Genomic DNA, 14,898 nt, shown 5'->3' with positions numbered 1-14,898 from the left:
TAATCAGAGACTGAGAGATGACACAGTGTTACAATGCACAATGTTCTCTATCCAATACATGTGCAGATCAAATCCTTATGCTGACAAAGATGCCCTCTGCCAGGATGTTCTCTTCTTCACTCGAGTATCAACCCATCCTGCACCTGATTTGAAAAGAATCGGTACTTCCTGTGCTGTTACTGATCTTCGCTCTTGACTTTTACATTTTGGAAGTTTTTCGAATTTTTAATCTTGGAGCGTTATCTGAGCCCATGAGATGCGTGCTCTGGCTTTGCTACGCCTAAGTGGCAGTCATCCAGAATTTTTAAAAGTGCAGTTACATTTACACTAGTATAAGTCTCATTCGGTTTCAGTCTTAAAACCCAAAAGGAAAAGTTTAAAAAGGTAGAAGCTATTGGTAAGACTGTTGCTACAACATCGCAAGGACTGAAAACCTTCACCGTATAGTGACACAAAAATGTGCAAGGTGAAGTTCAAGCAACTGTAGCACAATTAGTCTTTTAGACCCATGCGTAATGGAGTCCATGATGCACGGATAGATAGATACTTTTATTTATCCCCTAGGAGAAATTCAAGAAACAGTCTTGTAGAATAGAATAGCTTCTTTTACCCACAGCAATAAATAGTTCCAATTTGTGTCAAATTGCCCAGGTAAAAGTCTAAAAAAATAAGAAATGGGAAATACAGCAGACCTGTATGTGTTTTGTTGTATATATGTGTGTGCGTGTGCGTTCGTGTGTATGCACTAGTCCCTTCGTTACCCTGGCCTGACCACAACAAGAGAGTCCATCAGTTGTGCTTAGCGAAGCCAGCAGTAGGCTCAAACCTCCAACCCAGCCCAGCCATGTTTGAGGTCTGTGACTGCATGCACACATCCCAAACAGTTCTTGTTGTGTGGAGGGCAACGTTGGACCAAACCCCAGATTGTGGTGATTATTACTGGTGACCACACACGTATAGCTGCACACATGCAGGCTATAAAATATTTAACTCTAGACTTCCATCCTCTCTCTTTCTGTCTTGTTTGCCCTCAACATGGAATCAATTTTGCAAGAAACAAGATCCATGTTTGTTAGTTGGGCAGGAGCATCACCAGAGGGTTTTTCCCTTCCCTCTTTTAGGTCTTTCAGTTTTGTCATAGTGGGAGGGAGATTATACAACTTGGGTTTTGCGCCACTGACATTAATATACTCGTAAGTCATTGCAAAAATCATAGCCACGCTTTTATTTTGGAGATGAAAAGGCATTCATCTCATCTCTTTGTCTGTGTAGATTAAAGCATCCAATCTAAGCATCCATACAATGGAGAGAAAAAAAAAAATAAATAAATAAAAGTTTGACCCATCTCATGTCATGGAGTACATTGTCTCAGATAAGGACAATAGCTGCTTCAAACCACGGTGAAGGGAAATCACTTCTCATCACTTCATTGTGTCTCTTCAGTGTGTAATCAGGTCCATCTTTTGTTTATTTTTTTTTTTGTTTTTACCCCTATTTACCACATAGAGCCATTCTGTTTTGTAGGCTTTTTTAAAATTTTTATTTCATTATACTACACTGTGCATGTTGACGTCGTCCCGGTGACTTTGTAAATATGTATGATTTCACCAAACTTGATGAAACATATTTTGATCGAAATGTCTGTTTGTTTATTGATGTTATCTGAGGAAGTGAATTGCTTGCAGACTCGGTATATCCTGTTTGTTTACCTAGCCACAGGACTACGGTACCACCAGCGTCAGCCTCCAGTCTGCACTCTACTGGATATATGGTCCTGATTACAGGATAATCTTTCCTTTAGTGGACAGAAGAGCTTTAGGGCAGTAGCAATGCAAATGCTGCACTATGGATATTGCTGATAAGAATAAATCTATGCACACCAACTGGTCTCATGAAGTGAGGCTGGGCTTTTTTTTAAGGCATCACAATAAAGTGGATTTTAATAGAATCAAGGTGAAACCAGGACATGGATTTTGTAGCAGTCGCACCTTTATACACTGTTTAATAACTTACAGTATAATAAAGATTATACAAATACATTTGGGGATCTGTTGGTGGCCTTGTTTGTTATTGCTGAGAAGACCCAGAGCTGGAGGAGGACAAGATGAAGTCATGCTATTGGATTTGGGGGGATACCACCAAAGAGAGAGAAATTAAGTTGGGGAGGGGATTCAGTAAGAACGCTCTTCCCGCCTTGCTCCTTTATGAGGGCTGAAATTAAGGATTGGCTTGTGGTGTTGTGGTTCTGCTGCCACAGAACGCCTCATGTATCTGACAGACACAAAGATCAGTGCCACAGACCCTGGGAATCATGTTCTGTCATTTATCACAGGATAGTTGCTTCACTTGTTTTCCACCATACCTCCTCTTTGGAAAGACTGCTCAGTCGACTTTGAAGCCTGAAAATCATAAAACGAGGAGCCTGTCACATCCCAGGTTTTTGTGAAAGACTGCACTTAATGTACATCACAGATCTCCCAGAGCCTTATTCTGTGTCAGCACTTTGTCAAATCAAGTCAGTCTCTCATTAAGTGCTTAGCACATCAAATGATGTAAGTCCTGGCATCGGTGGTATCATAACTTACCTAGTGTAAACCAAACTTGCAGGAAGGTGGAATTATGTCTGACAGGTTTTATTTCTCACCTGTGCCTGGAGCTCGTGTGCACTTGGTCCATTGGCTTAACAGATCATCTGGCCACTTGTGTCCCATCATAGGAATAAATAGGAGGATTAGGCACGCTGCCATTACAGGACTTGGCAAAGCCCAGTCTGTCTAACAGGTCCCTTTCCAAATCATACGCTTGGCCAGGAAGAGGTAGGAGCAAAATAGGCGAGAGCAGCCACTATTACTGATCCTATCTGCCTTTTTTAGAATTTCTTTTTATTTCCTATGCTTTAGAATAAGATCGTCTTTACTTTTGTATAATACCAATAACTATCCAGAATGACTGACTGATTTATTGTTCCTTAACTTCTTGTGCAAGATTTGTTGCTGTCAGGCTCTTAGCCAACAGACTAGTGCTCATACATGCTCCTATAGATTTACTGAAAGTTATACAAAAAATTCCTGAGCCACTACTGAAAGTCTTACATCTCACATTCACTAAACACAGTGCACTGCACGCTCTGTGCTTTCATCTACACTTGTTGTGGTTTCTTGTGTTTTTCTAAAGCCCATAAAATAATAATTGCCTCTTTCTTTCCAGGAGATATGGCTCAGATATTTCCAGCAATAGCTGAAAATAATATAAAGAGTTAATTGAAGGGTCTTTCTTCTAATGCGACTTTCTCTCTTCTGTGTTCTCCTTGCTAACTAGCGTCAGGCTGTCTGGGAGGCTGATCTGAAGGCTGTGAGAGGTGGGAGCTCTGCCGGGCAGACGGGCCTGCTACTGGGTGACTCCCTCTTTTCTAAAGAGCTGGAGAACATGGGCAAACAGCTCGCTGGTAGGCAGCTTCGTGTATGTGTAACTGTGCTGTGTCTTTGTGTCTGTATGAGTTGAGTTTGTCTATGTATGTATGTATTGGGGGGCTTTAGTGATGAATTGTATAAGAAAAGTCCAATCAAATACTTTCTTTGGAATACAGAACATAGTCTACACTGAACTACAGAGATGTCTGAAATGGAAAGGGCTGTAGGGAGCATTTATGAGGAGTGGGAGGGGGAGAGTCTAGCCAAAGAATGCACCGCTTTTGGCCAAAGGATTTTCTTGGATAATTAAAAAGTTAAATGTGTCAAGACTAAATAGAAAAACTAATTAAAGTAATTTCCACATGCCAGGAATTTATCTGAGCTCCAGCTTTGACAGGTTCAATCAGTAAGCCGAGCTCTGCTGAGTCATTTGGAAATGATCGAAGCTGGAGAATGGCTTTGTCTGACAGAGTGGCGTTTTGGAAATCATTATTCCTAGCGCAGTGATGCTCGTCTTTGATATATGTGACGTCTGTGTGACTCAGACTGCTTTTGTTGTCATAATGATCAAGTACGTATTTGCTTATGAATCAGATGAAAGCCTGGGACGGCGGCCAGAGGGAACGTCGCCATTCGCCGTCATGTGTCACCCACTTGCTTGTTTATGCATGTCCTCCCCCTCTGTTTGACAGTGTCACTGTGTGTAAAGACTCCGTACGTGCCTTCACATACCAAACTTATTTGAAGCGTTTTCATCCCACTTAGTGAACCTATTAGTGTCACCCCAACAGCGGTCCCAGCTGCAACAACCTTCTTAGTTCATCTGCACATCAGCACCGAAAACACTGGTTGCCTCTGTGAACACGGTACAAAACAGCAAACTGCCGCTTAGGACCATTTGTGTTAACAACACACTAACTTTCCCCCAGAGGTCCTCAGATGGTATTGATTGTTTGACAACGAGATACTGCATATTCAGGCTTAGTGCTCCCACCAGGCATCTCAGGGAAGCCGTTCAACAAGCTAATTCAACTCTTTCAAGCCTTTACTAGCCGCTAATACTTTCCTTGTTTGGAGCCAGAGCCTTATTTTTCATCTCAAATCATTACCCCAATTCTATGGTTGTGCAATCATCCCTTGTTTCCTTTTTTTGTGATGAAAGGAATCTTCTTTCTTTTTTTTTCTTTTTTTTTGATAATACACACATAAATTATTGCTCACTGAATTTGTCACTGAAGGATGTTAAGTACAGTTTGATTAGAGTTTCACCTCAGGGTGGGTTTTGTTTTAAAACGTCTGCTATTGCTGATACAATTCACTGGTTTCGGAATTATGAACGTATATTCAATCCCTTTTTGCTATTTCACACAGACATGCCATATCGCTCTACGCATCAGTGTGTAACAAGGCTAAGAACTTTACTGAGCATTCAATGCCAGCTTTTGATTTTTGACACTTTATGATGCTACATATATATATTTATGGTCAAAAAGTATTGCGGTTCAATAGTTACACCATATTTGAAATGTGCCCATTTTTGTTCTAATCCAAGGACAATTGCTGGTGTTTGAATTTCTCCAGGCAAGCAGTATGTTGTACCGTTGCAAGCCTGCAGCTGAAATACAGACAAATGATATGTCATTAGTGCATTCGTTTATTTTCAGAGAAGGGACCTAGTAAAGTTTGCATGAGTTCTAAATGGTTGTATAGCGTGCTCTGGCCCTGTACTCTCTCACCACGTGCAACTGCTGCTTGATCAAAGAGTTTAATAGATTAGATCTGTTTCCATTTGTTCTTGTCTCCTTTTCTCTGTCTCATTTTCTCCACATTTTTCCTCTTCCTATTACCGAATGATTGGATCAAAACCTATCAAAGATTTCTACCATATGGATTTTGATGGTAACTCTTTGATCTGTAGGAGCTGTCATTATTTATCAGTGTCTGTGAGATGGATTGTAATATTTCTGTGCTAAACACGGTCAACTGCACAGAATTTTAAAGTAAAGCTGCATATGACAGGCCTCTTATTAATGCCAGGAAGTCGAGGGAAGCAACTGGTTTACGATAAAATCATGAGTGGACCAGCCATTTAAGGAAGGGAGAGTGATTTTCATAACAAAAACATGTGGTGTTTATCATTCAACTGGTAAATAACTTGAGATTAAAAAATCAACTTTATGGGAACAGATTACTAATGAACATATCCTGTTTACGATATAATAATAACACCAGTCATGGTGGACAGGGTGTGTGCGGTTAAGGGTTTAAACGGGGAAATCACTGAAGTACTTGCCCCTCAGCAGGTCTTACGGTTATGATCTCACTGTTATACAGATTTTCAACCTTATAACAAAGCCGCTTTATGGTTTCTACTATACTGTTATACACTGCAGTCCTGCCACTTCCACAGGCTGATGTCATGATATGCCCTGAACACCCCAGAGAGTTAATTTTCTTTCAGCTTTTCAGTCAGAGTCGGTCAGAGTGAGGCCAAGCTGCGACCTGTACCTTCACTTTTCTCTCTTATTATTTAGAGAAGTAACACGTGTACAGTGTATTAGGGTTAAAGCAACACAGACACAATGTCATGCAGTGTATATGCACATGGTCAAGGCAGTATTCAGTATGTGCTCTGCAATGTATCTCGCTGTAAAGGTCAACTTCCATATAATCAGAGCTGATTAAGCACAGAAACAGCAATCTAATTATCCATGTCAGAGCATTGAATGTATTTGATCCCTCAAGGATTGTATACAAAATAGTCTGGAATAGATTTCGAACCAACCCAGTAATGTCCCAAAGCTGCATCCAGAGTAGTGTTGCAGGCGTTCTCTGCTTTGCATACTAAATGGATAGTTGTCAGTGAATAGGGAGCATGTGTTTCACATTTTAGTGTGGAAAAATGTTGTTTGTAAAGGGCGAAAGCACCATTTGCTCAAAAACAAGGGAGTCGAGGTTTGTGAAATACTTGTCATGCTTCCTTTTGTTACTTATTTAACGTCACACATATACAGTTTTCCAGAAATACTCACAGCTGATGAGTCATCCCTGAAATTATCCCTCTCAAATGATAACTCCCAGACTGGTGTGTTGAGTCCTGATTGCCAAGATCTGGAATGAAAGCATGAAACACGGAAAAAATGACCCAGATGTTGATCACAGAAGTTGGCAGCGTCACTTCTTTTACAAACAGAAATGTTTTTGAGACTACCAGTGAGGCAAACAAATGTGCTTTTGTCAGGAACGAGGAACAAAAATATTACCAGGCTGTGCTTACTGTATATCAACTTGGAACCTTTTCTGACAGAGGAAGTTGGATTCACCACAATTTACAGGGTCTATAAATATTGTCATCATTGCCCAGAAGAAGGATTAAACTGAGCAGTCTCGCCCACTTTAATGCTCTGTAAAGTTTGTGAATCATCAGTGCACCAACCTCCACATCCTCTGAATATGTAATGAAAAATAAACCCGACTCTATCAGGGAATCCCCGCGTTCATTTGCGTTATCTGGTGTAAAATGGTACAGGTATCATTGTACACTTATCAAAATCCAGTTCAAAAATATGATTCAAATCTGGTAACTACACCAGCTTACTTGTTCAGACAGTGTATGTGTTGACTGTTTTTAAATTTAAAATATGATGATCTGGATTCTAACTTGGATTATGTCCCTTTTTTTTTTTTTTTTCCTGCAGAGGTTGAGAAGGATCTGGCCAAGCTGGCAGAAGCAGGGAAGATGACCACTCGGAGCTCTAACAATCTGCACAGTAGTCTGCTCCACACCCCTCTTCACCACAGAACGCTGCCCGACACGCTTCCTCTCCCCAGTCTGGTCTCCAGGCCCCAGTCTCCAGCCGGCAGCCTCTCAGGCAAGCCCTGTGGCGTGGGTCTCCCTTTGCTGAGCCCCAAGCCCACCTCCCTGGTCATGGGTCGGACTCAATCTCCCAGCAACCCAGGGAGCAGGACTCAAACCCCCCGAACACCCAGCAGGCCCCTGACGCCAAATAGTTTACTGACACGCTCCACCTTTAACCCTGGATCTCATAAAGAGGTGACCTTCAGGAGGTCGCGGAGCCGTCCCGTCACGCCCACGAGTCAGCCCATGCATCCCCGACCGCTGCTCACCCCTCCTGGGCTAAGCACTACAGACAGCCTTGGTGCCAGCCTACGGGCCTATCTGTCTGAGGTAAGACTCCGAATTGAGAGATATACCTTTTATCATCAAAAACATATTTTTGCTCACTGTGGTGTAAGAAGTGATGTAAGCAAAAGTGCACGAAGGCGAAGTCGCATTGTGGAAGCATTGCCTTCACAAATTCCGTTCTGACACAGACACAACTGGGTGGTCTTTGTCAAAGGTACAGCAAAAAAAGTTAAAAAAAAAACTTTAAATCGTTTTTACACGTTTAGTAATGGAGCAAGTGTCAGTGCTGTAACTGTTATTTGTAAAGGAACGGTTTAACATTTTGGAAAATACACTTATATACCCTTATCTTCCCATTAAATACAAAGCCAGCGTCAGGACACAGTCATCTTAGCTGACCATAAAGACTGAAATTAGTTTGCCTGGCTCTGTCAAAATGTAATCACCCTCTAACACCTGTAAAACTCACTTATTAACACCTTATGTCTCTGTTTAATCTGTACAAAAACAACAGAAGTGTAGAAAGATTCACTGTAGGCACTGTGCCTAGCCAAGAAATAGCCATTCAGATACCCCCCCCCCTTTTTTTTTTTTTTTAAACTTTGGCCACAGACAGGCTTAGCTGTTACGTCACGCTTCTAGTCTCTATGCTAAACTAAGTGTCTTCTGGCTGTGGCTTCATATTTAATGGACAGACATGGCAGTGGCATTGATTGCATGTAACTGCTGGCAAGAAAGCGAATAAGCAAAGTTTCCCAAAATGTTGAACTACCCCAGAAAATGTTACATTTTAGAGATTTCTTACATGTAAGATTTATCTAGGAATAAAACAGATCGAGTACATCCAGAGTGTGTAAAACATGAAGTCAAATTGTCATAAGCTTTGGGTCAAGGACTTGAAAATGAATCCAGCTTTACTATAACGTTTCAGTGCAAGTGAGAGCGAACGTGTGCGCTGAGTGTCAAATAGGCTCGATGCCTAAGTAAAGCTGGCTGTAGAACACAAGAGCCTTTACACAGAGAGATTATGACTGTGAGCACCAGAACACACAATATCACACATGTGCATACCCTCACAAACACAAATACACTCTTCGTGTGGGGTTTTAGTGGAGAGTCACGGAGGTCTGTACAGTAGTATGTCATTTCACTGTGGAAAAATGAGTCTGGCATAAAAGGGGAACTTTCAATGGGATTTCTTTCTTATATTCCTTTCATGATCTACTTAACAGCAGTGCTGTTAAATATGAGACCTTTTTGAAGGCTTTATTAATGGTGGGCAGGAATTTTGCAGTCCCTCTGTATACTTTTTTTTTTTTTTTTTTTTTTTTTTTTTAAACACTAGTTGACACCTAGTTTGATTATCCAAAACGCTGCACCCAGTCTGGTTTTATTGAGGCCAGCTGGTCCCATGTAGACTGAAGCCTCTAAATGAGGCCTGGTTGGAGAGTGAAGGAATACTGTGCGTGTGTGTGTGTGTGTGTGTGTCTGTGTCTGTGTCTGTGTCTGTGTCTGTGTCAGCTTTTGACATCTGTGTTTGAAAGTTTAATTGGGGATTTTGTACAATTCAGTTTTCTGACCTGTCGCTCCTTCTCATGGAGTCACTGCAACTTTATGTGTAACGCCGTTAGAACCTCAGACAGGACCAAGACAACATGTATCTGTTTGAAAGAGAACACATTCAAAGATTGGATAAGCTTTGATGTCTGAAATCTATAACAGGCAAGTAAGATCCCGCAGCTGGATTAAACATACAGTACATGTAGGGAGATGAACAGGTTGATAAATAAACTGACATACTGATTCTCTTTTTCTAACCTCATTTTCCATCTCTGTTTTCCTCTGTCCATTATCTACATGAGTAAGAATTCTCTTCCATCATTGCTGTTCTGTTATGTTCCATTGCAGGATGAGTTCTACCAGCAGTTACAGGCCATCAGACAGCCCTGGCATATTCCCAGTGACACAGACAGTGACATCCTGGAGCCTCCTGAGCAGGATAAGAGTGAGTGACGTACCTAGCTCTTCCTTCCTTTTGTATTTACTTTTTTTATACTTAACATTGTTTGTCATCTCCTGTTACAGGTGCCCTTTCCGAGAGCGAGGAAACATTCAGTTTCTCAAAAGCCTGTCAGTTAAAAATACATTTCTCTGACTAATTGCCATAATGTTTTTACCTTACCACAGTATTTTCTTTCTTTGCAAGACGTGAGGCTCATTTCATTACAGTAATGTCACTTTACCACAGTGAATAACTAATGCATTAAAGTGGCAATAGATCTATTAAAAATTGACGATTAATGTGCAAGTATTCCTTGTAAAATTCTGAGATGGAGCACAAGGGCTACCGCATAAAAAGTTCAATATTTCACAGTTGGGTGAAATCCCGGGGGTGTCATAGAGGGGAAATGTCATGTAAAATTCCCCTTCCTGGAACCATGTAATGGATATATTTCTATCAAGATGCAGTCGATAGACATGAACAGCTCTAGCTGGAAAGTCATAAATCCTGTTGTAGTAATGGTCTGGTTGATATACAGTGCAGCATATTAGTCCGGCTTTGAACACGACAGAACTAGATCAGACCTCCTTGAATGTTCTGGTCCATAAATCACATGAATGTATGTGGCAGTAACGTCCGATGGTCAGAGGCCTGCCAGAGTGAAATTAAGAGTAGTTCTCAGTTCACTGAGGCCGACTAACAAACTGTCAAATTTATGCTCTCTTAACATTGGTTAACATATGGCTAAACTTCGGAGATCCTCTGAGATGTTTAATGTTGAATTTATACTGTAGCCGCACTAAATGAAAACTAACTTATGTAAATATTCCATATTTTTTACCGAACAGCTCTGCTGTGTGGGGTAGGGAGATGTTGGACAGAACAAATAGCACACTGAGACTGTTGCTAGTCTTAAAGCCTTACCAGTTGTTAGTGGTGTAGTGGTGCCTGGAGAAGTGGTGTACTCTTAACTATACTCTTCTCGATGCCCCAAAGTTTTTTAAAGTGTCCCACCCAGCAAAGGATAAACGCCCTGTGTCATAAACAATGACATGTAAGACTACTCTTGTATATTCGCTTTGCCCAAAAATGGCTCAGTATTATTTGCACATTGTCACTTAACCTCTGTTGCTTGACTTTAGGGAGAGAGGATCATTAAATGAATAATGATACTGATAATTAACATTATCTACAGAAGAGATGAAGATTTGGCAATCAGTGCTGTCCCACAGACTATAGGGTGAGACAAAGGGAACTATTCCTTATTCCTTAGTCCAGCAAGTGATTTCTTTCTTCTTTTTTTCCCAGAGGATGGCAAAGTGAATGCATAACTGTCTCTACTCTGCGTCTGATTGGCTTACCCTGATATTCTTGCCTTAACCCTAACCAAGCGTCACTCCTCGTGCCTAAACCTCCTTCGCCACCCTAGGAAAAAAAAGTCTGACTTGCAGCACACAAAGTTCTTTGACACTACTAAATGATGCGCATCAGAGGGCATTTAGAAGTGGGTATACACAATGCAGACTGACAAATAAGTAGGTATGTACTGTATACCTGTGTATACCCTGCACACCACAATTGCCAATCGGACAGTACATTTGTCCACATCTTGCCACTGAAAGAAAGGCTCTGAAGTCAATAAAATCAATAGGGTAGGGGCGTCGTGGGTAGAGCAGGCGCCCCATATGTAGAAGCTACAGTCCTCGCTGCAGTCGGCCCCAGTTCGAGTCCCGCACCGGACGGCCCTTTACTGCATGTCGTTCCCCCTCTCTCTGCCTCCCCATTTCCTGTCTCTCTCTACTGTGGTATCATAAAAGCATAAAAAGCCCCCCAAAAAATACTTAAAAAAAAAAAAAAATCAATAGGGTTTATCCCCTTGGAAGCATGATTTTGCTCTGCAATTTTCATGACCATACCAGTGTTATTAGATCATGAGATATTGTGTGCAAAGTTTTATTATTTGGCCTGACATGCTGCAAACAGACACTCATGGAGTGTCCAAAATGTTCATCCTCTGGGATATCTTGTGGTTGTGCTTGTCACAGTATGACCTGATCAAAATTCGGAAACTAAATTTCACGGTAACCTAGCTTGTAGTTCTTAGGACATATCGCTCTGGAGCGATGTGCAGGATGGGCAGACAGACGACTTCATGTCCAAAAATGACATATTCAATACATTCAGAAATGTTTTCAAAACAACTTAGCCCTGTTTTTTCTCAGTAAACAAAGCATCAGCACCAGCTACTCAAACTGAAAACCAAGTGCATGTGGGACTTCATTGACGTTATGAAACAAGAATTCCAGTCAAACAAAGATCAAGCAGGCAAATGGTTGTCACATGGAAATATAACCCCTCTGACAAGTTTCTCTAGAGGGTCATTGTTTTGCTAAATGTGTATCTTGCAAAATAAATGGATAAATTTTCGTAATAGCCCCTGGAGGCTTGCTTTAATCCTTGGCAGCAGTAATGGCATGTTGAGAAAGGATATGAGCCACATATTGAATTAGAGGTGGCTTAGACACAGGGAGAGGAGACTGACAGAGAAAAAAGACCCAACAGCCACAAGACGTGACAAAGCACTTTCTGGCGTGAGAGAGGGCCCACAGGACTGTTTGCTGAAATCTGGTTCGTGTGTCTTTGGGTGTGCGCATGTTTATGTGTGTTTGTTAAACATGTGAGTGATTGTATTAATCTGGGAAGACATTAAAATTGTTTTCATGGAGCATTTTTTGCCCCCTTAATTTTTCAGTCTTTTCAGGGGTAGTTGTTTCACCTATGAAATAATACTGTTGAATCGCATTGTGATTTTCTGATTTTCAAAAATTATAATCTGCAAACAGAGGTGAAGGGCAGCTGCTTTAGCCTGTTACTTAGAAAGTTTCCAATCAAAATTACTCAGTTTCCTCTGACAGGAAAAGGTAAAAAAGAAAAACAAAAAAACATCCTGTCTCTTGACACAAGAGCATTTTAAACACCATGGTGGTCATGTTTGTCCATAAAGTGGTTTGCTCTGTTCTGAGTCTGTCTACATACCTGTATGCACATGTGTCCGTGAATATGTGGCTCATTTAATTAGTGCAGTGACACTCTCTTCCCAGTATCACAGCAGATGTGTCTGAGCCTGCGCCAAGTGTATGGTGAGAGCTAAATAATAGGGGAAAAATCCATAGCTATTTCCTGTTATTCTATAAACCTCCACAACAGGACAACCACACATACCACAATTGAGATGAAAGGGATCTGTTCTTTTTCTCACTTCACTTCACAAACCATTTGTCCTGTACGGCCCTGGCCATCCCACTTAGCACATGAATGTATTCAATGTAGACATGCACATCGGTAGTAAATCAGAATGTTATGTCAGACCTGTCAGGACACCTCATTGGGTTGAATGTATACAGTGTTCAAAGATAGTTTGCACTATTAATCTTCCAAGAATCACAATTCATAATTGTAGGAACAGTGTTGTTGTGTGGTTGCACATGGTGGACATGGTAACCATTTCAGCACGTACACCAGTCAGTCCTGAGAAACTCTTGCTGAGAACATTGATATCACTCTCATACCTGTCGGATGAAGCTACAGCCTGTTAGCTTTACCATAGAGAATAAACAGTGTGTTTACAGTGTTTTTACTAAGCTAAGCTAACTGGTTGCTGACCATACCTTCATATTTAGATATTTAAAGGTACAGTATACACAAAACTCATAGCAAGACAGTGATTATCCCCCTTAAGAGTCATTGTGCAACTCTTCGTGACACATTTTCTGTCTTGCTTTTTACAGGTGGTGCACGAGATGCCAATAAGAGATCCGTGTTTTCAGGTGAGGATCTGAACAGTTAGAGGCGTCACAGCCTAAAATCCATAGAGACAGCTTCATGTCATAAAATGCTGTTTCCCATGGGTCACCAAAAACCAGCCATGTGTGAGTTCTGCTATTGTAAGCAACTGTCTTAAATCGAGAGAGCCTCAGTGTCTGTCAGTGACCTCATTTGTAGAGCCACAACATGCTACCTAAATAACTACCAATGGGTGACTTACTGAGAAAGCCTCCACCTTCATTTATGGTCCATTCAATTACCGTCACAGGCTAAATGGAGGGCACAGTGGCTCTGAAATGTGATTGGTGGAGGCTGGCCATGTGTGGAGACAGCAACGCTGTTGCCCAGTTCCATTAAGTCACTTGGGTTCTGAGTTTACACGCAGCAGACAGCGTCAACTCTCAGCGTCAACATTTGGGAGAAGGAGAAAGTCTGTCTGGTTTGAGGTTGTCTGCGGTTCTCCTTCTTGTGGCTCCGGAGGTGCCCACAGTTCCCAGTGTCAGTGTGCCAGTCTGGAGGGAGATCTGAGAGCAGGCTGCTGCTGCTTGGCTATCAGAGAGGCCAGAGCATTGCCACGGTAACCAAACCCAAAGCTCACTGCTTTAAGTCACCCCAATCACTGCTCTCCCAGAACTTATTATGAAATATAGTCGTTGGAACCTCCACTGGGCAGCACCGGGCCTCATTTTCCACCTCATGTTTGTCTATGACATGTTCAAATATTAAATGGCTGTTTCATAGTAATTGCTCCAGTTATTATTCTTATTAGCGGTTATATGTGTCTGATTTTGGTTACTAGGAGACTGATGTTTTTGTCTTTCATTTTTCACAGGCCTTTAGTGATGAAGACCAGAGACATTGATCCAATCAAACTATTATGCAAACCACTGGACATTTTGAATATGTGTACAGAGACAATTATTTTTATAATTCATATGAATGAGAGAAAAAAAAGATTGTATACTTTTTTCCACAGATATTTCATAGACATTGTACTGTAAATGTATGATACAATGTGAAAATATTACTTCAGAGTATGGAATACAACATTTATTTTTGTTTGCTCTATAGCATGCTATTGAACCTCCAATGTGGAGTCTAGAAACAGATGCATTTTGTTGTTGACACACTTTTTTAGGCCTAGTGCACATTCACATTGTGAGGGCAGCACACCCATGTTAAGAAAAACCTTTATTGATATGCACTGTTAAAAGATGTAGTGTTTTTCAAATAACAAATACCCAAGTCGTGGAGGGAATACAAGGAATGCTGTTATCTTAATTAAAATGATTTGGTGCACATGTCCCCTTTCTGTTTATGCGCTTCCTTTTTGTATAGAGAATATTCAGAGTTTTGAGACATGCAAACGCTGAGTTTGAGAAGAGTTAAATTGCGGTGCTGATAGAGACGTAGAAATCTGTCTTGACCATGACTACATTCTGTGTGTTTGCCTGGGCACGTTTTGGTTAAACTGTGGCTGTTTGAGTGATACACATGCAACGTCAGCACTAGAG

The 14,898-nt window shown here is 41.2% G+C and overlaps 1 protein-coding gene across 4 annotated transcripts in view; it reads left to right on the top strand.

Moving 5' to 3' along the window:
- Nucleotides 1–14,689, top strand: part of c20h8orf34 (chromosome 20 C8orf34 homolog) — a 56,863-nt gene extending 42,174 nt beyond the window's left edge. For all 4 annotated transcript variants that reach the window (XM_056365033.1, XM_056365032.1, XM_056365031.1 and 1 more), the window contains 5 exons: nucleotides 3,319–3,445; nucleotides 7,109–7,599; nucleotides 9,466–9,562; nucleotides 13,348–13,386; nucleotides 14,217–14,689. In XM_056365033.1, coding sequence (XP_056221008.1) covers nucleotides 3,319–3,445; nucleotides 7,109–7,599; nucleotides 9,466–9,562; nucleotides 13,348–13,386; nucleotides 14,217–14,224 — 762 coding nt within the window. In that variant the 3' untranslated portion in view covers nucleotides 14,225–14,689. The remainder of the gene's footprint in view (nucleotides 1–3,318; nucleotides 3,446–7,108; nucleotides 7,600–9,465; nucleotides 9,563–13,347; nucleotides 13,387–14,216) is intronic.
- Nucleotides 14,690–14,898: the final 209 nt, after the last annotated feature.

Source organism: Seriola aureovittata, chromosome 20, assembly GCF_021018895.1.
Source record: "Seriola aureovittata isolate HTS-2021-v1 ecotype China chromosome 20, ASM2101889v1, whole genome shotgun sequence".
Lineage (NCBI taxonomy): Eukaryota > Metazoa > Chordata > Actinopteri > Carangiformes > Carangidae > Seriola > Seriola aureovittata.
The sequence above is the reverse complement of the archived record's forward strand: the minus strand, read 5'-3'. Positions and strand labels throughout refer to the sequence as shown.